Source organism: Dromiciops gliroides, chromosome X, assembly GCF_019393635.1.
Source record: "Dromiciops gliroides isolate mDroGli1 chromosome X, mDroGli1.pri, whole genome shotgun sequence".
NCBI classification, from domain to species: domain Eukaryota; kingdom Metazoa; phylum Chordata; class Mammalia; order Microbiotheria; family Microbiotheriidae; genus Dromiciops; species Dromiciops gliroides.
In genome coordinates, this window is record NC_057867.1 from 31,390,234 (window position 1) to 31,414,777 (window position 24,544).

General features: G+C 44.2%; 1 protein-coding gene across 2 annotated transcripts in view; it reads left to right on the top strand.

Moving 5' to 3' along the window:
• The window catches only part of MECP2 (methyl-CpG binding protein 2), a 99,148-nt gene extending 84,215 nt beyond the window's left edge, over positions 1-14,933 (top strand). For both annotated transcript variants that reach the window (XM_043974788.1, XM_043974789.1), the window contains one exon: positions 10,152-14,933. In XM_043974788.1, the coding sequence (XP_043830723.1) occupies positions 10,152-11,262 (1,111 nt within the window). In that variant the 3' untranslated portion in view covers positions 11,263-14,933. The remainder of the gene's footprint in view (positions 1-10,151) is intronic.
• Positions 14,934-24,544: the final 9,611 nt, after the last annotated feature.

A 24,544-nucleotide genomic window follows, 5' to 3' on the forward strand; every position in this document is an offset into this window, starting at 1 on the left:
TGCTCCTAACAAAGAATTCTAACTGACACCGTTCTCCAATGACTGGATCTGCCCAGATGGACCCCAAGACCTAAGCTCCATTGGAGAACTATACTTTTCAAAAAATTGCTATTCCTGGGCAGCTAGGTGGCGCAGTGGATAGAGCACCAGCCCTGGAGTCAGGAGTACCTGAGTTCAAATCCGGCCTCAGACACTTAACATTTACTAGCTGTGTGACCCTGGGCAAGTCACTTAACCCCAATTGCCTCACTGAAATTAAAAAAAAAAATTGCTATTCCCTAGTGAAATTGTAGGGCACTGCAGTGGATAGAGCACCAGGCCTGGCATCAGGAAGACTCATCTTCTTGAATTCAAATCTGCCCTCAGACACTGACTAGATGTGTGACCCTAGGCAAGTCACTTCACCCGTTTACCTCAGTTCCTCATCTGTCAAATGAGCTGGAGAAAACAATGGCAAACCACTCTAGTATCTCTGCCAAGAAAACCCCAAATGGGGTTACAAAGAGTCAGGCACAACTAAAAAACAACCAAACAACAATAAAACTGTCCATTTTCAATCATCCAAATGTTTCTCAAAAAAGCTTTGACCTTTGTTATCCATAAACACTATGATAGCAGCCAACCCCTTTTTAGCTTCTTAAAACACAGAAGACACTGAAGCAAAAGTCTTGTGTTTTACATTCTGGCCTCAACCCAGGGCCTCTGGGAACTCTCCTTCCAGCACTTTGGAGCCAGTCATTCTATAGTAATGGCAGAGTGGTATTTCCCAAATAGATAGATGACCATATGTCTTCTGTATTGTCTTCTCTGGTCCAGGATTGCCAATGCCAGAAACGGATTTGAAAATAAACATGCCCTTTATTATGTTATTGATTATTCTTTGGGCACAGTATTTTATTTGCTCCCCTATATTCCAGCCTTCTATTCAATCCATATTCATAGATCCTAATAAATTTCGTTTTGATTGCTGAAGGTCATAGTCTACAAATCCTCTCATCTTGGGAAACAGTTCTTTTAATGGCAGAAGTGATTTATTTCATACACAGAGGCGCTTGTAACACTGTCTTACAACCTGTTCTGCATTCTCACAAGCCTGATACGGTTCATCTTAGTAAAGAATTTACTTGTCCACTTACCATCTCTGATAGTCTTTCCCTGGGAGCTATAATGGTGTCATGTGTTGTTTTCCCCAGACTAGACTCATGCTAAAACAGCCAGAAGAGTAAGGCTTGGGTGCTGATACACAGAGCTCATGGTCAGATGGATATTTCAGTGGCAAGGAGAAGAGAGAGTTCTGTCTTCACTCCCTACTTCCTCCTTTCCCCTTTTGGCTCTTGAAAGGACTTCTGTTTGGTCAGGCTTTTCTCCTCCCCTGCTTCACTGCAGTAAGTCATTCAACAAGCATTTATTAAATATCTGCTACACTCCAAGCAGCCACTATCCCAACTTATACTTTGGCTTGTAATAGATCATGTAATGAGCCAGAGGCCTCTGTGGGACAAAAGGAAACAGGCCCAGTGAAATTGTTAAATAAGCCAAGAAGCAGTGTTTCCTTTGCTGAAAGGAGGCCTGACCGGTTTCAAGATCCTGACATTCAGGCCTCAAATCCTAAAATAACAGTGTCCGAGTTGAAAAGTCATTGAAGGGGCAGCTAGGTGGCGCAATGGATGGAGCACCAGCCCTGGAGTCAGGAGGACCTGAGTTCAAATCTGGCCTCAGACACTTAACACTTACTAGCTGTGTGACCCTAGGCAAGTCACTTAACCCCAATTGCCTCACCAAAAAAAAAAAAAAATCATTGAAATTCATCCAGACCTAGGCCAAAGAGTAGGCATGGTTCTATAGTCCTTTGGCCATAGTTCCAAATTGCTTTACAGAATGGTTGAATCCGTTTACAACTCTACCTGCAGTACATTAACATCTCATTTTTCCCACATCCCCTCAAGTATATAACATTTTCCTCTTCTGTCCTATTAGCCAATCTAATAGATATGGGGTAGTACCCCAGAATTGTTTTGATTAGCATCTCTCCAATCAGTAGTGAGTTAGAGCATTTTTTGCATATGGCTATAGATAGCTTTGATTACTTCATCTGAAAACTGTTCATATCATTTGATCATTTATCAATTGGGGAATGACTCTTTTTATAAATTTGACTGAGTTCTCTATATGTTTGAGAAATGGGGTTTTTATCAGAGAAACTTGCCTCAAAAATTTTTTTCATTGTTACTATTGATTACTGTATTTCCCTCCACCCTATTCCTTCCTCGCATTTATCCTATTCTATTCTCTCCTTTCACCCTGTCCCTCCTCAAAAGTGTTTTGCTTCTGACTACCCTCTTCCCCAGTCTGCCTTCCCTTCTATCACCCACCCTTTATCCCCTTCCCCCTCCTACTACAGGGTAAGATAGATTTCTGTACCCAATTGAGTGTGTATGTTATTCCCTCTTTGATGAAAGTGTGGTTCTCTCACTCCCCCCAAATCCTCTATCTTCCCCTCCACTGTATAAGCTTTTTTTTCCTTCTTTTATGTGAGATAATTCACCCCATGCTACCTCCCCCTTTCTCTTTCCTAGTGCATTACTCTCACCCCTTAATTTTATTTATTTTTAGATATCATGCCTTCATGTTCAACTCACACCTCTGCCCTCTCTCCGTGTGTGTGTGTGTGTGTGTGTGTGTATACTCTTTCCACCTGCCCTGATGAGAAAGTTCTTAGTAGTTACAAGTATCATCTTCCCATGTAGGAATGTAAATAGTTTACCCTTTTAAAAATCATTTATGATTTCCTTTCCTTATTTACCTTTTAATGCTTCTCTTGATTCTTGTATTTGAAAGTCAAATTTTCTATTCAGTTCTGGTCTTTTCATCACAAATGCCTGAAAGTCCACTCTTTCATTGAATGCCCATTTTTCCTCTGAAGGATTATGCTCAGTTTTGCTGGGTAGGTGATTCTTGGTTGTAATCCCAGTTCCTTTGCCCTCCAGAATAACGTATTCCAAGTCCTCTGGTCCTTTAACGTAGAAGCTGCTAAATCTTGTATTATCCTGACTGGCTCTACAATACTTGAATTGTTTCTTTCTGGCTGCTTGCAATATTTTCTCCTTGACTTGAAAGCTCTGGAATTTGGCTATAATATTCCTGGGAATTTTCATTTTGGGATCTCTTTCAGGAGGTGATCGGTGGATTCTTTCCACCTCAGTTTTACCCTCTGGTTCTAGAATATCAGGGCAGATTTCCTTGATAACTTCTTGAAAGATGATGTCTAGTGTCTGACCAACGAATAGTATAGGAGGACTCTTGCTGCCCTTGTTCTGTTGTTATGCTTCTATTAATGCAGCCTCGGATTATGTTAACTTTTTGGCTGCCAGATCACTATTGGGTCATATTGAACTTTCAGTGCTGAGGATTCTTTCCTATAAACTATTGCCCAGCCACATCTCTACCCACAAATCTTTATTTATTACAATTCTGTTATTCGAGGTGTTAATCTTCCTCTTCTGAGATTTGAAAAGCACACTATTTATGCCTTCACCTGAGTTATTGGTAAAAAGGTTCAAAGGTTCTCTATGAAGGTGCCCTCTTTCCAGAACACCAGTCCATTCAAGACCATTCTTTGGCCATTCAATCAAACCTAAAGTTTCCAATCTACTTAATTATACTGTCACCCATTCCTTATTTCTCTGTCTTGTCCATGAGGCTATTATAAGAGTTATCAAATAGCTTGTTTAGCTGTGTTATGTCTATAGAATTCCCCTGGTTACCAACCTAGTAATCCTGTCAAAAAAGAAAATGCTTAGTCTAGCATGACTTGTTTTTCTCTTTCTTTTTTTTTTTTTGCAGGGCAATGAGGGTTAAGTGACTTACCCAGGGTCACACAGCTAGTGTCAAGTATCTGAGGCTGAATTTGAACTCAGGTCCTCCTGAATCCAGGGCCAGGGCTTTATCCACTGCACCACTTGGCTGCCCCCATGACTTGTTTTTAATAATTCCATACTGGTCCTAGTGGTCACTGCCTGTTTCCCTTTCCAAATTCTCACAACTTGCTTAGAATTCTCTTCCTCAAACTTTCATTTTTAAATCTTCTTTTATTATCCTTTCCCAGACTCTCCATTAGTATTCTCCTTAGCATTTATACTTTTCACATTACTCAAAATATCCATCCTGACATAAAAGATGAAGCTTATCTATAGAACAGATTCTTTTGTCATTATCCACTTGAGCTTATGCCAAACCGAAACATAAGTTTTCTAACTCAACTCTGTCCTTTCAGTTTGCTGGTGTCTCCAGTTATGTGCTTGCTGGCTGTATAGTGTGCTGAATACTGCAGTTGGAGAAGCTTGGTGCTAGGGTGTGTTGCTTGTGAGCCTCTCTTCATTTCCAGTTCTGGATTCACTTCGTTTTGGGGGACTTTTCAGGAGCCTCGTGCCCACCCTTATGTTTTTCCATTCCCACTCCCTAGACTCCAGGGAATCCTCTTCTTTCTTCTTCCTCATCAACTGTTCACATGTAGAAATAGCTGTTCCTGTACAGATTTGTACTTATGAAGGAGTTGAGTCTTGGGTCCTGCCAGAGACCAGCTCATTATGAGGAAAACCCTAACTGGCTAGCACTGAAATCAGAGACAGCTTAGAGCAGTTTCAGTACTCCCAATAACCTCTCTTCCTGAGTTTCCATCTGTGAAGAAAGCCTCTCACTTGCAAACCCTTCATTCTTCCAAAGGAAATATTATACCTGATACCCAGTAATTGAGTGGGAAAATACTTTAGTTGGTCAGATGATGGTAGCTTACATTTTCTATAGTACTTTAAGATCTACAAGATAATTTCTTAACAACCACCTTGTGAAATGTAGTCTGAGGGTTAGTATCCTCATTTTGCAGTTGGGAAAACTGAGGCTTAAAAAGGGAACATGATCCACCCAGCATTATAGTAAGTAGTAGAGCCCGAATTTGAACCTGAGCCTCTCTTGACTAGATTCCGTGTTCTTTCCCCTATTCCATGCTGAATATACACTGCCAGAATTCCCTCCTAACCCAAAGAAAGGCACAGCATTTTAGCAGCACATTTAGTGCACATAAGTTATTTCAGTTCAGAGTCCAGAAAATGTTGTAGGGTACTTTAAGACAAAGAAATAAGGGATCTTCTAGACATATTATCCTCAAGAACACATTGTCCAGCATAGTAAAACTTGCTTAAAATTAAGTTCTGTCATTTTAAAGACAGAAGAAACCATAGATCTGCCCATTTATAGCTCACCAGTATCCTAACAAACTAAGGAAAGTGTTATAATTTGAGCTCAAACTTAAAAGGAAAGGCAGGAACCACCTGGTTTTGGGCAAAATTATTAATCCCTCTGTCTCTTGTTTCCCCCATCTGTAAAATTCAATCATGCCAACTGATCTCCCAGGAATTTAAGTGCTTCAAAGTGAAGGAGAGCAAGGTCTTCTCCTAAGAAATCTTTTGATTCTTTAAAAAGAAAAAAATAGACTTGTGCAAGGTTGTAAGGGATCTTGTTCTTCATTACAAATTGTTACTGAATATGCCATCCATTGACAGAGTACTGATAACCCCAACCTGGGAGGACAATAAGCCTCTAAAATAAGACTTGTGTATTTGGCCAGCTTTGGGCATATGACTGAGGAAATCCAGAAAAGAGTTCATCTGATTGTTAGCTAGTTAATCCTAGATAGTAACCTGCAAAACTGTAGGTTTGCGGTAGGCAGTAGGCGTGTGTGTTTCAACCTACATGATATAGAAGAGAAATAGTTAAATGAAACATTTACGTGGCCAACAGTAGCATCAAGACCAGAGTAGGGTAGATGGACCTGGAGAATAGGGAGACCATTCAGGAGACCATGATAAGAGCTGGGACTGATGTTAAGTGCTAGAGGAGATCTCAGAAGCCACCTTGTGCAATACATACTTGTCCAGTAATCCCTTCCTCTTCAACATAACCCAGCATTTAGGCAGCCTCTAACTTGAGAGCCCTTTAGTGAAGGAGAATGTGCTGCCTGCCAATGCAGTCCATTGCCCATTCAGGCAGCCCTAATTGTTAAGAAGTTGTTCCTTAAATCAAGCCTAAATCTGCTTGTCTACAATATCCACTCATTTCTCCTAGTTCTGCCCTGTGGGACCAAGCAGAATAAGTCTGATCAATCCATATTCCCCATGACAGCTCATCAGATAGATAAAGATAGGGCTCATATTTCCTCCTCCCTACACATCCCATCCCCCAAATCCTCTTTTCTCCAAATAACCCCTAGTTTCTACAAGTGGTAAAAGTCTCGATATGATATGTTCTCCAGGCTCACCATCATCCTGCTGCTCCCCTTCCGGATGTGCTTAGGCTTGTCTATGGCCTTCCTTAAAGTGTGGTACCCCAAACCAAATACCCTATTCCACCGGTGGTTTGACCAGAGTAGATATATAGAGCTCTTCATTCAGCCCATCAAGCACTGGCCTAGGCACTGAGGATAAAAAGACTACCAGTCTCTGCCTTCAAGGAGTTTTATTCTACTGGGGAAAAAATACCATGGTCTTCTGTTCAAGACTTTTCCTGCTCCCCTCAATTGTTACTATTCCCTACCCTCAGAATTATTATTTTTTTTTTACTTATCTATGTACATATTGTTTTCTCCTGTAAAATATAATCTAGGGTACATGTCGCATTAATCATGGCTTTGCTATCACAAATTGTGTATTGGAGTGGTTCCTGCCATTAATACTTCAGCCCTATCAATTACTCATTGATCAGAATCAAGTCCAGAATAGTAGTTCCCTTTGTTACTTCCTCTTTCTTTTAAAGGATGAAATTGTCATTGAGGCAAGTCACCAATTTACTGGCTGCTCTGTTCTTGGCCATGAGAGTGTGCCAGCAAATAGCCAGATAGTTGAGCTCCCCTTGTTACATTATCAGTGCTTTCATTCCACATTTGTGATCTATTTCCCAAATTCCTCAGCTAATTCCCCACTCTGTCAAAATGATCTATTGATCTGCACCCAGATGTTTTCTACTGTGTTTCTCCCCCAAGGTTCCAGGTTAATATTCACTACTATTGCATGCCACCCTTCCCCACCCCCACCCCCACCCAACACATACACTTTGTCTATACTGTTCTTTTTGAATAAGATATACCCTTCCAGAGCTAAATTAGAGTCAGGAGTCCCAGCCCACCAAGTCTTTGCGATACCTGTTCACTGTGAAGTCAAATTTTCATCCTTGCATCAGTATCTCTGGTTCATTGTTCATTAACTTTACTTTGTACATTTGTGTATGGACATCTGAGGCCATGACTTTCATTGCTGATTCTCTTCTTGGATATTGTCTCCCATGAATTATTGGTCCACTCTTTTGCTCTTCTTCCTTCTGCATTGTACCTCCTATTCTCTTTGGTATCAAGTCTGTCAACTCTATGTGAAGACTTTTTTCCCTTTCTCTTTTTCATTTAAAGTTCTCTTGTGAAAGAATTTACAAGAATCCAGGCAGATATTTTGCGGTGTGTTTGATATGAAGGACATTCCATCCCTTGCCAAAAACCATCATTCCTATGTTTGAAGCCATGATGCAGAAGTCCAAATCCTGTTCTTAGACATCAACTCTTTGGGCAGTTCTTAACTTCCAAACCCTCCTTTCATTTCCGAAGAGTGGTGATAAAAACCATACCTGGGCCCCAAGGTCTGGGGTTTTTTACCCAGGACTTCATACTCACTTCTTTCCTGTGGGATGATTTGTACACGTATGAATCACCAGAATTGGGTAGTGCTTGTTAGATTTGACAGTTCTGGCATATCCTGGATACAAGCCCTGGGAAGGCAGAGGGACCTTGCCATTGTTTGTGGCGGGTTGCTAAATAGCTGTCTAGGTCACCCTTAGCCAGGAGACACCAACTACTTATTTTATTCCTCTTCTCACTATACTTGGAAGACCAAAAGAGCTAGGAAGGTAGAAGGTTGTAGGCAGAGAGGGCAATTTCCAAGTCTCGGATCTTAGAGGTCATGCAGTTGGCTGACATTTCTGTGCTGCCTTAAGGTTTACAAAGTGCTTTATACATTCTCATTTGAAACTCACAACCCTTATCTTCATTTTACAGATGAGGAAACTTAAATTCAGGGAGGTCAAGTGATGTGTCCATGGTTATGTAACTAATAAACCTCCCGTGTTACATTCAGAGCTAGATCTCTCCTGCCTCAGAGAGACAGTAACGTCTAGGAAATAGAAGGTCTGCTTAGCCTGTCTCACTCACAGGGTAATTATGAGAATTGAATAAGAATGTATGCAGCCATGTTTGGGGAATTATATGGCACTAGCTCTAACCCTGTGATCCCTTTCCCTCCCACCTCCCCAAATAATTAGAAGCCATTTCGTTGACAATCTCTGCCCCCCCCCCCCCCGCCTGCTCCTGTCTCCAAGCATATTCAGGTTGCCCGATCCTTTACAAAGCTTCTCCTTGTTCCTTCTCTTTCCTCTCCAGCTACCAACTCATTTCTATCTTCTACCGCTAAGCATTTTTTCAAAATTCTCTCTAGCCAATGCCTCCATTTCTCTATTACCTCTTCTCCCTTCACTCCTTTGAAGTCTGGCTTTCCCCCTGCCACTCTTACTAATCGCTGATGACCAACCAATCACTAAATCCAGTGGCCTTTTTTCCTCTTCTTCCTTAACTTCTCTGCAGCTTTAGACACTGCCCACTTCTGCCTGCTGTCTGATGTCAGAGACACCACATGCTCCTCGAGGCATCACATCACCTCTTCAGCTGCTCCTTCTCTGTCTCCTTTGCTAGATCGTCATCCTTTTCTCTCAACCCCTTAAAGTGAGTGTTCTCCAGGAGACAATCTTTGGCCCTCTTTTCTCTACAGTTTCTCCCTTGGCAGTCTCATTCCCTCCCATGGTTTCATCTACTACCTCTGTGAGGATGATTTCCAAGTCCGTTTCTCCAAGTCTACCCTCCAAGTTCCAGACTTACATCTCCCCATAGCCAACAGTTTATCTCTACCTTGATATGCTACCAGCCACTGAAAGTCACTATGTTTAAAATTGAGTTTATCTTCCCCCTGTACCTCCTTCCCTTCCTGGCATCACTAATTCTGTCTTGGCCCTCCATCCACCCTGTAGTCTCCCACATTCAAAATCTTATTTATCTTTGCCTCTTTCCTTTCCCTTACCTTTCATATCCAGATGGTTATCACGGTTCATTGATACTACCTTCACAATACGTGTCATGTCCTTCCTCTTCTCTGTTCCCACCCCATCATAGGCTTTTATCACCACCCACCTAGACCATCGCAAGAGATTTCTTTCAGATTTTTCTGCTTCCCTCTCTCCCTCTTTCCAACCCATTCTTTTCACTGGTGCTGCAAAAAAAATTTCTTCTGCCTAGAGGTGTTTATGTCACTCCTTTGCTCAAAAACTTTCCCATTGCTTCTATTTGCTACTGAGTAAAATCCTCACTAGTTGTCCTGACATTCGAATCCCTCCTCTACAACCTGGCCTCACCCTACTCCCATCCACATACTCGATGTGCTCCAGCCACCTAAATACGCTTAGTATGGCTCCCTCTCTTTGCTCACTGAATTCCCACCCATCTTTTAAAGTCCAGTTCAAACGCTGCCTTCCTGAGTCCTTCTCTTTAGCCCTTGTAGCACTTTGTTTTGTACCCTACTGATTCGCTTAATACTGGGTGTCAGAATTATCTGTGCCTTCTCTCCTAGACTCTACTGTCCGTAAAGACAGTATCTTTTTCAAATTTTGTGTCTCCTCCAGTTCCCAGCACAGTGCTCTGCTCACAGTGCTGAAGAAATGAGGGGATGAATGAACACATCTCCATTTGACAGATGAGGAAACCAAGGCAAAAAGAGGTCGTAGCTTGCCCAAGATCACATAGCTCAGTAGGGATGGAGGCAGGGTTAGCAACCAGGACTTCTGACTCATCGTCCAGTTTTCTGTTCATTTCACTAGACTGGTTCTCCCATCATGATGCTCTTCTGCCTCTATTTTTAACATACTTTGACATGAAGGGAGCAGTTTTCCAAAGCCAAGTGAGATCTTGGCTTTCTATAGAAGAATAATTCATTGCCATCTTCTACTTCTCCCACCTAGGACATTTCCATGGACAATATTTAATGATCATTCTTTCTGTCTCTCTCCCACAGTCCACAGGGAAAAGCTTTTCGCTCCAAGGTAGAGTTGATTGCATACTTCGAAAAGGTAGGCGACACCTCCCTGGACCCTAATGATTTTGACTTCACGGTAACTGGGAGAGGGAGTCCCTCCCGACGAGAGCAGAAGCCACCTAAGAAGTCCAAATCCCCCAAGGCTCCAGGGACAGGCCGAGGGAGGGGACGGCCCAAAGGGAGCGGCACAGTGAAACCCAGGGCGACAGCCTCTGAAGGGGTCCAGGTCAAAAGGGTAATTGAGAAAAGTCCTGGGAAGCTCCTAGTCAAGATGCCTTTTCAGCCTTCACCTGGGGGGAAAGCTGAAGGGGGTGGGGCCACTACGTCCACCCAAGTCATGGTGATCAAACGCCCTGGCAGGAAGCGGAAAGTTGAGAGTGAGCCACAGGTCATCCCTAAGAAACGGGGCCGCAAGCCAGGGAGTATGGTGGCTGCAGCTGCAGTCGAAGCCAAGAAGAAAGCAATCAAAGAGTCTTCCATCAGGACCATTCATGAGACTGTGCTGCCCATCAAAAAGCGGAAGACCCGGGAAACGGTTAGCATCGAGGTGAAGGAAGTGGTGAAGCCTCTGCTTGTCTCCACTGTGGGGGAAAAGAGTGGGAAAGGACTCAAGCCTGGAAAGAGCCCAGGTCGGAAAAGCAAAGAGAGCAGCCCCAAAGGGCGAAGCGGGAGCACCTCCTCTTCCCCCCCGAAAAAGGAGCAGCAGCAGCAGCAGTACCACCACCACCACTACTTCCCTTCCTCAGAGTCACCCAAGGCCCCACCCCCTCCTCACCCTGAGCCAGAGAGCTCCAAGGACAGCAAAAGCCCCCCGGAACCTCAGGACTTAAGCAGCAAAGTTTGCAAAGAAGAGAAGATGCCAAGAGGGGGGCCACCTGAGAGTGACGGCTGCCCAAAGGAGCCCGCTAAGACTCAGCCTACGGCTGCTGCCACCGCTGCCACCACCACCGCCACCACCACCGCAGCAGCAGAAAAATTCAAACACCGAGCAGAGGGAGACCGAAAGGACATTGTTTCGTCCTCCATGCCAAGGCCAAATCGAGAGGAGCCTGTGGACAGCCGGACGCCCGTGACAGAGAGAGTTAGCTGACTTTTTCAAAAGTGGATTTAAAAAACAACAAAAGAATAAAGGCAGCTGTTGTCTCTTCTCCTTATGGGCAGGGCTCGGACAAAGCTTCCCGATTAACTGAAATTAAAAAGGGTTTTTTTTTTTTTCAGTCAACTTAGAGTTTCGTGGCTTCAGGGTGGGAGTAGTTGGAGCACTTGGGATGTTTTTCTTATCGACAAGCACAGTCAGGTTGAAGACCTAACCAGGGCCAGAAGCAGCTTTGCACTTTTCTATAATAGGCTCCTTCAACAAGGCTTGCTGCATATACTACTGACCAGACAAGCTGTTTATCAGGCTTTTTAGGGTACACCAGCCACCTGCCCTCCATTCATCCCTGTTGGGAGAGGGATGGTGTACTGGTTGTCACTAGAGACCTAACAGAGTAGGGTTAGTGGGAGCTTACATTTTCAGTGCCATTAACATTCTAGTCCAAGATCTTAAATTATTATGTTGTGGGGTTTGGGGCGTTTTTTTTTCCCCCTAAGGGGGCCGGGGGGAGGGGTGGTTAGATTCCTTAGGAAAGAGGGTTGAGACAAAGGGCAGAGCACAGAGCAGTTGGCACTAGAGGAGACCTTGACTAGGGGTCAGGTGGCATCATCTAATCCCAAGGGGCTCCAAGTGAGTATTAGGGTGGGGGAAGACATTACAGTAGGACTAGAAAGAGAAGAGCTAACCCTAAAGAAGAGTGGTTAAAACCCTACCCACTGGTAGTTGACTTGGAAGGAGGCCCCTATGGAGGGAGGGATCCCCAATCACCCAAAGCAGTCTTGAGCTGTAGCTGCTTCATTTAGTGGACCTTTGTATGTCTGGGTGTGTATGCACGTAAATGAGCAGGGAGAAAGAAAACTGGTCTTCCAGTTCTTTTCCAGTGCTACTAGCTAGTTAGAACTGTTGGCACAATTAATTGTGTGATTGTGATCCTTCCCATATTCCCACTTCAAAACAAACTGACTGAGATGCTCAACAGAAAACTGGCTTCAATGGGCCACGTGCCCTTGTGGCCACTTCCTTAAGACACTGGTGTGATGGGGTTTTGAACACCCCATACTTAGAGGTATCTGTGCTTGTTTTAAAGTGGGATTACCACACAGGGTTCCCACGAAGCTTCGAAACTCTAAGTGTTTGCTGCAGTTTTATAAGGACTTCCTGACCATTTGCTTTTCTTTCCTTCCATTTCTCATTTCCTTTACCAACTCTTTTGCCCCTTTTTAGGCAGCAGCAGTGAGTACTCTTGGTTTAGTTGCACACTGAGCTGGCCCCTGCAGGCTTCTAACTGGGTAATACTAAACGAGCCCTCTTTCCTGGGACATGTATACCTGGTCACTTACTTTCATACCATTAAGGAAAATCACTTGTTGAATCTGGTCAGAGGAGTTTGAGGCCTAGTAAACACAGAGCATAAACCTATTCAATTCCGCCCCCCAAAAAAACATGCCTTTTTCCCGGTCTTCAGTTACATAAAAGCAAAAGAGAAGTTTGGAAAACACTCTGAGATCTGCCAGAGTGACAGGAATCCTTCTGCCTACCAAAGCAACGAAACAAACCTCCTAGCCAAGTGGACAGCACAATCATGATGCTTTTTTCTCCTCTCCACTTTGGCCTTTCAAGGGTTACAAACTGTTCCTCCTAGGACACAGTATTACAAAGAAGAGAACACTCCAAGATCTGATTTAGCACGCAGCCCCCAAATTCATACCTGTTCCTCACACTCCCAATGAGCTCTCGCCTCCAATGGCAGACTTAGGATTAGACGATCCCCCCATTTTCAGAGAGTCTGAATAAGGCCCTTTCATCCATTTCAGAATCTTGGGGGGTGGGGAGAGGAGTTGGCTTTGTTTTCCATTTGGTTTTTTTGTTGTTGGGGGAGGGGATATATCTTTTTAACCTCTTTGGGTGTTCAGGAAGTCCTTATCCAGCTGCATATCTTCATCATATTGGTATATCCTTGTCTGTGTTTACAGAGATGTCTCTTGTATAGAAATCTATCAAACTGCGAAGCACCTTATCCAAACAGCAAGATGAGAGCGCAGCTTTCTGCTTATACACACAAACACACACACACATACACATACATACGCATACACGCACACACACACACACACACAACACGTGTGAGCTGCTGCAGTGAACTGTCAAATATGTGCCATTTAGTCTCTTTCAGTCATTGTTTCCCAGCTTCTTTAGGAGGATGTAGTCATGAAGGATTGAACTATTATACAAATAATAATGCATTTCTTCGATTAGTCTTTGGTAACCAGGAACCATAGTTGACAGTTCCAATCAGTAGCTTACAAAGGGAGTTTGCCCTCTAGGTCTTTCTGCAGTTGTTTGGCCTTTAGTAGATTTGTCTCAATTTGCTGAACATCATACAAGTACCACAAAAAAAAAAAAAAAGAAAAAAAAAACCACCACCTCTCATCAGTCCCAGCCCTTCGGCCCTCACCACTTTTCAATCTTCCTGCTTCACTGCTGATAACTCCTCCCAAAAGGGAGGGTTTCTGGGTTGTCCAAGGAGGGCGTCATTCCTCTGTAGCGCCTCTTCCGCTTTCTCTAAGGAGAAAAGGCTCTAAGCCTACCAAGTCTCCTGGCTGTGGATTTGTGTGTTCCTTAAGTCCCTTTTTAATGGGGGATTCCTAATGGGCCTCCAAAGGACACCCACATGTGCACTTTAACTAGTATGTTTCTTGAAGCCCCTTTATCATTGGAAAGGGATATTTTGAGTGTTTCAGTCCAGTTTGGGTTTTGCTTATTATACTTCAAGTATTCTTAGACCAGTAGAATTGAGCTCTTGGGACCATCATCAGGGAATGACAGTTCAATACTCCACCCTATCTAGTTCCCTGGAAAGCGGAGTCTCTGGTCTCCATAGAGTCCCAGTTGGACTCTTTCTGGCACACGCTACACCTCATTCAGGGCTCTTTTAGTCAGGAGAGGTATGGCACTTGAAAATGAGAATCTTTCTTCTGGATGAGTCAACTTCTGCAGCCCCCTACCTCCCTCCACCTCCTCCACTGAAATTTCCAAAGCTGCAAGTGGTGACCAGGGCTCTTTACATTTCTGTTGGGTTTGGGGTTTTGTTCCTCCCTTTTTCTCTTTCTTCCAACCTTCCCTCTAGCCAGAAGTGGCTTGAGTTAAGCCCCTGAAGTGAGGCTGCAGATTTTTCTCTCCCTTCATGTACAGTCAGCCTGGTCTTCTTGCATTTATTTTTCACCATGGCTTGGAAATTCTCTCCAACTCTGGGGTACTTTCCATCTTTTGCCCTGAGGCCCAGTGTCACCTCTGGAAAGTGAGCAGCATATGTGAGTGTCTGTGCTTTACAAGTTTGAACAAGATAGGGTGTTGGAAGATGAAAGCATGTGTGGAGTTTGTATATTGGAACACCACAAACAGAGCATCTGGCACTGGTTAGCAGTGTGGCCCACACTGTGTATATATCTGACCATTCACAATGATTGGGCAGCCTCTCTTAATGACTATTCTAAGAATAAGGGAATACTGATGACCTTCAAGATGTCCTTGGAGCAGAGGGCATGATTAAACATCTTCAGCCTCATTTTTGTCACTGGCTTCACCCTCCTCGACCACTACTTCTCCTAGGTACCAACTGTAACAGGTTTAAGCATCACTCCTCTCTCTGCCCAGTGGGTAAGGAGGAGCAACCAGACTGGTGATTTTTTTAAACACTCCATTACGTATTTGAGCAGGGGATCTACCTGAGCACTTGGTTATCTCATATCCCCAGGAAAAGACACAGCAAGATAGAATCAAAGGAGGGCTTCCTGGCTCACAGTCTGGAGCCTAGGGTGTTAAAGACCCCAGTGCAATCCATGAACCCAGAACCATTGAGAGCGTATGTGAGCCCAGGGCTCTGCCAGCATATCGATTATGAGACTGAAATAGAAAGGTGTCCTAAGGCAAGTTTGGGTGGCCAAAAGTTCCAGCCTCTTGAATTGTGTTTTCTTGGGCTAGAGATGAATCAATAGTGAAAACTAGGGGAAGCATCCCCACCCCTGAGCTGAGTGAAAACTGCCCCATCTGTAGAGTTCATCAAAAAAGAGCTGAGTTGTGGCCATACTCCCACTTCTTCACAGATATCACCTGGGAAAGGGAGGTTCCTTAGTGGAACATCTGAATTTTACATTATTTAAAATAAGAGACTCAAGCCCAGGAAGGCAGAGAATATGAGCTCCACAATTCATAGCAGACAAACTGGGAACCAGCTGGCCAGAGGAGAAAGTTGTAGCCACAACCCAGTGTCTAATGATCATAGGACCATAGCCTTAGAGCTGGAAAAAAGATTGTAGAGGCCATAGAGTCCAAACCCCCTCATTTTACAGATGAGGAAACTGAGTCACAGAGATGCCATGACTTGCCCAGGGTCACAACTAGTGTCCAAGATAGGATTTGAACACCAATGTGGTCTTCCTGACTCTTAAGTCCAGCCTAATATCCACTATTTCACACTGCCTCTGATTTACCAGCTTGAGTTTGGTGCAACTTCTGGTCTCTGATTGGTTTGCAGTGGCTTGGTGCCTTGGTTTCCCCAATTGTAAAATAGAAATGATCATGGTAAATTGAAATCCTTAAGTGTAATGGGCAAGGGCCATTGTTGAAATCACTTAAGTAGATCAGACCAGACCTTTTCCAAATCCTGGTCACTTTGGTTGACACAATTGTTTCTTCGTTGAGGATGCATTTCATGTGGATTTGAATTCCGGGGCCAGAATTTTTCTAAGCCCCTTCCAGGGGTCACTGTGAGCAAGTCTCCTGAATCAGTACAAACAGAAAACAGCCACTGTGTGAGCAATAAATGCAAATTTCCTTTCCAAGCCCATTGGTTGAGATAAACACACCAGTCTAGTCACTACTGGGGCTGTGGAGTGGAGGAAAGCTTACAGTAAGAAATCCTGAACACCCCTATCTCCTGACTGTTCTTGAAATAGGAAAGGAAATGGGCCCTTTCCACAAGTAAAGGAGTGCTTAATGAGTTCCCACCACTTCCATAGCCTGTTTCTGATTCATAGAAGTAGATGGTTAGAATCTAGTCTGCCTACCTTTCGTTTTGATCACTGTACTCTCTTGCCATCTCTTCACATCAGCCACATCTCCCAACCTTTGGTATTTGATAGTACAGCATCTGCAATGATTTGCACTTTAACAGAATTCATTGAATGTCTCCATTTGTGTATTTGTTTCTCTTTTCAAAGAGTGTCTCGTTGTACCATTGTGAAGAAGGGTATTGCCTGCTTATTACAGGCACTATAGATTTTGACTCCTCCAGGTTGAGGGATGGTTTCGGTTTGGGTTTCCACTCCTGGCTTAGGCACATTTCAGGAAGCACATATGAAGAGGAAACGTGAATGCTGAAAGGCAGCTCTCAGCATTCCAGAGTCCAAACTTAGAAACCCTTTGGTTCAACGAGTCATAATTGGATGTTTCTGAATGGACAGAAGGCTCAAATCTTGCCTCACGATAATTGAAGTGACGGTTGAACAAAGGAGGAGCCAAACCAAGTCCTCGCTGTCAGAACGGTCACTGGGGATGGGGCAAGGGCGCACTTGGGTCTTGAGCCTGAAATGTTCTACTGAGGTCTTCACTCCCTTTGGGAAAGGTGTTGGCACTTATAGCATTTGGAAACGAAAGCCACTTTCTACCTGGTTAAAGGAGTGATGCCTTCATTAGCATTTTCTGGACCCAGACTTCAGAGTACATCTCCCATTTGGGCATGAGCTCCAAAATTGGAAGATGGAAAGCCTGAGGTTTAAATCCGATCTCTGCTCATTCTGGTCCTGTTTCCTCATCTGTAAAATGAGGGAATTAGGGTGAGTCCCTTCCAGTTTTAAACCTTATGATCACTTCCTGCTGCCTGTCCTTTTGGGGGGAAGGGGGATTGGCTGGCTGCCTGCCTTGCCAAGAGGTAGTAAAAACCCAACTCTTGAGCCATCCCAGTAGCCTGGGGGCAGGAAGGGGTGGAAGGCGAAATGCCAATTATTTGTCCCTAGATCAGCCACAGGGCCTGCTAGAGCCCTCTGTTCAATCTTCCTTACCATCCCTGCCACCCAAATCCTCTTCCTCTGCTGGATCACGCAGCTAACCAGCACTGCAGAATCAGGCCTGAGGCCCAGGGGAACTAAATAAAGCCTGAAGGGAGTAAAGCTGAGTGATTTGGAAAAGACCCAAGTCTGTTGAAAACCTGTGGGTTGCCAAAGAAGGCACAAGACAGAAAGCTAAGGAAATTCAGCTCCTGCCCGAAGGCCCGATCCTCTGAAAGTGTCTGTGTTGAGTGGAAGATCTCCTCTTCCTGCGAAAGCAATCCTAGCCAAGAATACCTAGACTCTAAGCATAGGCCTGATTTCTTTCGTTTTGTTCTGGGATTCTGTTTTTCAGTTTTAATTCTGTTCTTTTCCGTCCCTTTTTTTAATGCACCAACTAGACATAAAAAGCAGTCTGGTTTTTATATATCTGTATATTGCATTATAAACTCATTTTGCTTGTAGCTCCACAAAAAAAAAAAGGCCTGTTGGAATTATACCTGTTGCTTATTTACAATATTCCTGATTATCCATAGCATAGGACAAGGGAAAATAAAAGTGGAAAAACCTACAAATCTGCCTGCTGGTCACTTTGTCTGTTCAAGCAGATCCTGGGGACCTGCTTTAGTGCTTCTCTTCTTTCAAGGGCTCCCGGTGCTAGCAGGGCAGGCTCCAAGCACCAGCCAGTTTTTGCACTCCATTTCCCTGCCCCCAAGGGCTTTAAATATGGGAGTACTTGGTAGCTTTGTTTGGGGGTGGGGGTGGAAGAGGGAAGAATACCAGGAGATGCCTTGGCCATATGCATGAAGATACTCTCCCTGCTCCCCACATCTTGGGGCCCAGTTGCCTGAGCCATCTTTTTGGTCATTGTGGGATTTTGCTTCCAACTCTGGGGGTTCCATTGGGGTGATCCGGCTTCTCATATGGCCTGATATATTTGTTTATGATAGATGTGAGTTGAGGTGCAGCAGGTCAGCTGTGTAAGGTTTGAGCATCGCTGCAACAATTGGGGAGCCCACCAGCTTCTCTCTGGACAGTACAAAGCCCACCCCACAGGATGGGGATGGGATGGGGAGCACAGGGGGAGCCTTTTAGGTTTCTAAAGCTGGCTGCCATCCTTTGCAGAAACACAAGGCCCTCCAGGCCCATCAGTAACCCAGGGGCCACCTTCAAGTACAGAGATAGCCTTTCACCTCACATTCTTCCCCTACCAGGTATTATTGCTTTTGGTGAGCAGTAGTTCTGAATTAGCAATACCTGCCTGAGAGCATTTAGCTATAGAAATTATTTTCGATCCTTAAAAATCAAAAGCCTGTTCTTCCAGAATCGACAGGGCCAAAACCTTCCATCAAGACAGTGTTGCTTCTTCCAGGGGCTCAGTCCACCTAAAGAAAGGAAATAAGTCTCACTCAGGTTGGCCAGGGCTGAGCCTTCAAAGTCCCTTGGGCCCAAAGGTTAGGCCTCAAGTTGGGGAGCCCACTCCTAGTGGGCATTCAGTATTAGGTGATGAGGTCTACAAGTACCATTCCTGTTTAAGCAACTAGAGAAAGGAGGGATGGGACTGCTTCTGCTTCCGCTCTACCACTAGCGAGCGGGTGTCCTAGAGCATACACGTGCATGCATGGGTAAACGGACTACACTAAATACAAAAACTTGCCAGTCGTCAGCAATGATGGCTGAGAACAACGCTTAAGAGCTCTGGCTCTGACTCCAGCTAAGCGGAGAGGTATAGACACACCCAGCTCTACATTCTCTGAAACACGATTGGCAGTCAAGTGCAGAGGGCCGCACCACTCGAAGCCTGCTTCTTCCCTTGACATCCAAGCCTCCCTTGTGCATTGCTCCAGTCAATCCTAACAGCGCTACAGAATCCGACTTCGCTTCAAGAATCACTAGTTGATGACCATATGACCAAATATTCCAAGGACTGTTATTAAATGTATGCTGAGTTCTTTCTCTGTACAGTTAGTTAGTTCTTCTAGGTTCCCTATGTACCTGGCGCCGTGGTGTGTGCTGTGCTTTCTCTCTTCTTCCTTCCTGCCTTTTGTTGTTGTCCTTAGGTTTTCTTTCTGGTTTGGCTTTTGATTTGGGTTGACTCTTTTATTTTCTTTTTTTGATTTTTGTATTCCAAGCCTGGGATTTTCTCTGCTAGTCTCTTAACTGTGGTGTTAAAGTTTCTATTTGTGTGTTGTTTGATGGGTAAAAGGAGCGTTGCTAAGTAGATCTCTCTTATGTGTTTGAGCTAAAGTCTGTACTTGTAACCATGTTAAAGTAATTGTTCCAGAGACAAATGCTTCTAGACATTTGGGGGAGGGGGGAGGGGAAGGTTAAATGAATCCATTCTTTTTTTTTTTTTAAATTAGAGACCAAAAGTGAAAAGAGCTCCTTCTTCCCTCTGGGGAGGCCTGAGGCTTGCTGAGGGGGACTGAGAACTCCCCCAGCCCTGCCTATGGGCCCCAAGCCACCAGAGAAGCAAAGCCTGCTGGGGCCTCTCTGCAAATCCCTTTCAAAGTCACCACATGCATCCCGGAACTATCTGTCTCTGTTCTCTCAATCTTGGCTGAAAGCAGTCTTTCTTGAAGGAAGTTTCTCCCACCTGTGGTCCCCAGTGAATTACTTTGTCGGTTTCCTGAAGATTATCCCCATCTTCATCATTATTTCTAAAATGTCACAGGTTTAGTTTAGCTGGGGGAGGAGAGGAGACAGTGGTTGGGGTTTTTTAGGGGTTTTTTTCTTTTTTTCTTTTGTTGGGAAAGTTGGGAAGAGAAGGCAGGAAAGCTGAACAAACATTAGAGCAAGGATCTGTGCAGATTATTTAAAGGGTTTATAAAGAGAGAGCTCTGTTTTTACTATGATAGGTCAGTTAGGTTTTGAAAAGTAAATCATTGTCAGCTGAAACGGGGAATCCAATAATACCCTCCAGAATGATATTCCCAAAAACAAGTTAGACATTTAACGGCCCAATTGAGTGGACATCCCACCCCCATTGGGATTCACCACTTAAAACTCCCCCACTCAATTTTCATAATGCACCAAATTAGCATGAAATCTTCTTGCCACCTTTTTCAAATGGCAAATAAGTTGATTTTCCAAAGGGACCCCCTTTCTTTGACCTCATTTGCGCCCTAGTCACATTTGTCTTTTCCCTAGCAAAAGCAGATCCTTCTGGGTGCTGCCACCTCTAAGCAAAAGAGGCAGGTTTGGGGCACCCAGCACAGGGTTGATGTCTGCTCCCAATCAACCATAAAACCTTTAGGAGTTCGAGTGCCCCTTGCAATTCAGCTCCAGAGCCTCCACTCCGGGATGGGAGAGATGGCAGCCCCTGGGCCATGCTGATAGGATGAACCCCCACTGGAGAGGGAATCTAGGAAAGGGGGCCTTGAGGGGAATGAACCTCTTCCTCAAGCCCTCTATTGCATTCACCTTGGGTTTTTGTGTTTGGGGACAATTACTTTAGAAAATAAGGATTGCTCTTTTGTAGTGTTCTAAAAAGGTTCTTTGTGTATAGCCAAATGACTGAAAGCACTGATATATTTAAAAAAAAAAAAGCAATTTATTAAGGAAATTTGTACCATTTCAGTAAATCTGTCTGAATGTACCTATATACGTTAAAACAAATCCCCTCCCCCCACAAATCCCTGTAACCTATTTATTATATAAAAAGTTTGCCTTATAACTTTACATACAATGTCCTTTTTGTGTCTTTTGTTGTAAGCCTAGTGATTTTTTCCCCCTATGATTCTTTTCTTCTTGGAAAAGATGGGCAGCACGCTATTTCGTTTTCTTTTTGTGAGTTTCCTTTCTACCTGTAAAAACAGAGTGCTCAGCATGCATTTCTAAGTGACTAGTTTGCATCTTTTGTTGGTAAGTACTGTATCCTGTGCTGTTAGAATTGATCTATAAATCTATGTAAAAAGTAATTCAAGGTCTGGGCTTTCATTGCAAGGCAGAAATAGCATCCCCCCCCCCATACACACACACACACATGCACATACACCCCTGCTACCCAATCAAATAACACCATGTGAGGTATTTTTTCTGACTTGACCTTTTTTCCCCTTACTCAAGCCATTTTCTGATTCTCTGGGGAAAAGAGGAGCCTTCTGGGGAGGAAATACTGACCTGGGCTAAAACGGTGGATACACCAGTAAAGAGAGAATTTGCTGTTTTCTAACCTCATTGGTTCTGGTGGCCCCTCTTGAATCTGTCCATGCCCCACAGTTCCTGGTCAGGATAATGTGACCCTAAGCAAAAAGTCTCAGGAATTAGGGTGGCCTTGGGCAAGTCATTGAACCTCTGTAGGCTTCAGTTTTCTAATTTATATAATGAGGCTGGACCAAGATTTTTAGCCTTAGATTCAGTGACTTAATAGACTTATGGGGGAAAGGAAGGGAATAAGCATTAACTAATACCTACTATGTGCCAGGCACTGTGCCAAGTGCTGAACAAATGTCATTTCTTTTTTTTTTTTTAATTTTTTTTTTTTTTTAGTGAGGCAATTGGGGTTGCCCAGGGTCACACAGCTAGTAAGTGTTGTGTCTGAGGCTGGATTTGAACTCAGGTACTCCTGACTCCAGGGCCAGTGTTCTATCCACTGCGCCATCTAGCTGCCCCAACAAATGTCATTTCACTTGACTCTCAAAACAACTCTGGGAGGTAGGTGCTATTGTTATGTTCATTTTACAAATGAGGAAACTGAGGCAAACAAAGGTTAAGTAACTTGCCCTGGGTCACACAGCTAGGTTGGGACTGAATCTGCACTCAGGTCTTCTTGACTCCAGGCCTAGCACTCTATCCATTGCACCATTAGCTAGCAGAATAATAAGTCATTTCGGCAGCACTTGAAGGTTGGCAAAGTGGCTTCCTTATGACGACTCTGAGATAGGTAGTACAGTTAACCCCACTTTACAGGGAAGAAAACATTCTGAAAGGCCTTGCCAGAGTCACCTAGTTGATAAGTGCCTGAAGACAGGTTTTTCCCTATAAGGAACTCTCAATGTGGAGTAACAGCCTGGGTTCGATTTCTGATGCTGCCATTTCAAATGACTTTCTAGAAGGTCCCCTACCCACTCCTGCCCCCAAGCCCAGCCCTCCATCCCCTATAACATACAGATTTCCTTCATTCTACCCACCTACCCAGGAAGAAACCTAAGCCAGAAAGGGTAAGGCACTTGTCCAGTCACATCTAGGTAGTGGCAGAGCCACAATTCGAACTAAGGTCTTCTGCCTCTGAGGTTCCCTTTCACCTCAAAATGTATGATCCAATGAAGTCAAAAGCCTACATTCTTTCCCCCACACAGGCTTTAGGGAAACCACTATTCTTGGCCCTTACCCCCTTACCCCTGCCCCCTCCAAAAATTTATGGAGATATAGACAGAAAGGCAAGGTGGGTCTCAAGACTCCTGAGGGACCTCTCTTGGGGTTAGCCTTTAAAGCCTCCAGCACATTCTTTGGGATATCTTCAGGTGAAGCACATCTTGTTCCTCTGGGTAGATTTTTGGACTCAGCCCAAAGTTGTTGGGAGGTAAGAATGGGAATGATGGGTGGTGGGGGTGGGGAGTTCGGACATCTGAGGCCAAAACGGGATGTGGCCAGAAAGGAGTGGGCTACTTGCCTTCTCTTGGCCCCTAAAATTGTCCTTGTCGAAACAGGCTGCTCTGAAGGGAAGGGTACTTATTGTTCAGTGGGAAGGAATTGAGTTGTCAAACATTTTCTTAAATGTCATTGATACCTTTTGTTTTTACATCACCATCATTTCCAAATTTATTCTCTCCCATCCCCTACACAGTGAGCCATCCCCTGTAACAAAGAATAAAAGAGGTGGGGGGTAGTTCAGAGAAGCTAATCAAAAAAATCAACTGATTCTGACAGTAGGTGCTATATTCTGCACTCATGGTCCCCCACCTCCACAAAGGAAAGCAAAGACCACCTCATCCCTTTTCTGGAGCCAAGCTTTGTCATTATGACACAGCCTTCCATTTCTAAACAAGCATTTGTTTGACATTATGGGCCAAGTACCAGGAACACAGATACAAAACCCAACAATCTCTAACCCCCAAGAAGATCATACCCTGCTAGGAAAAAGCAACCTCAATTTAGATACGACTGAATTTAGGGGGGGTGGGGGCATCAGAAAGAACATGCATTCTATAAGGCAGAGGTGAAAAGAGTATTGCAGTCAGTAATCAGGCCTGAAGACCAGATGTAGTGAGCCCGAAAAGGTAGACTGGAGCCAGATCATAAAGGGCTTTAAAAGTCAAACCCCAAAATTTGTATTTGAAAATAGGAACTAGGGCAGCTAGGTGGCGCTGCAGTGGATAAAGCTCCAGCCCCGGATTCAGGAGGACCTGAGTTCAAATCCAGCCTCAGGCACTTGACACTTACTAGCTGTGTGACCCGGGGCAAGTCACTTAACCCTCATTGCCCCACAAAACAAAACAAAAAAAAGCTATTACAGGGGCAGCTAGGTGGCACAGTGGATAAAGCACTGGCCCTGGATTCAAGAGCACCTGAGTTCAAATCCAGCCTCAGACACTTGACACTTACTAGCTGTGTGACCCTGGACAAGTCACTTAACCCCCATTGCCTCACTTAAAAAAAAAAGGCTATTACAGTAGTCCAGAGGATGAGTGGTAAGCTTGTCAACTTCATGAGAAATGAGGGAGGAGGTATATTGTAGAAGTAGAATGGGCAAGACTTAGATGTGAGGAGTGAGGGAAAGGGAAGAATCGAGAATGGCTCCTACCCTGGAAACCTGACTTACTAAATAGATGGTAATGCCCCCAACAAAAATACAGATGTTAAGAAGAGAGGGAGGGAGAACTAGGTGGCAAAGTGGATAGAGCACAGGCCCAGGAGTCAGGAGGATCTGAGTTCAAATCAAGTCTCAGACACTCATTGTGTGACCCCAGACAAGTCAACCCCCAATTGCAAAAAAAAAAAAAAAAAAAAAAAAAACAAGAGGGAAAATAATGAGTCCTATTTTGGACATGTTGAGTTGGACATGGCTAATAATTGTTTATATGGGCATAGAGCTGGCTCTAGAGAGAAAGGCTGAATATATAGATCTGAGAGTCATCAGGATAGAAGTGATTGGTGAATCCATGGACGCTGGAGAGCTCATCAAGAAAGTGCAGAAAGCCGGTCCTGGATTCAGGAGGACCTGAGTTCAAATCCAGCCTCAGACACTTGACACTAGCTGTGTGACCCTGGGCAAGTCACTTAACCCTCAT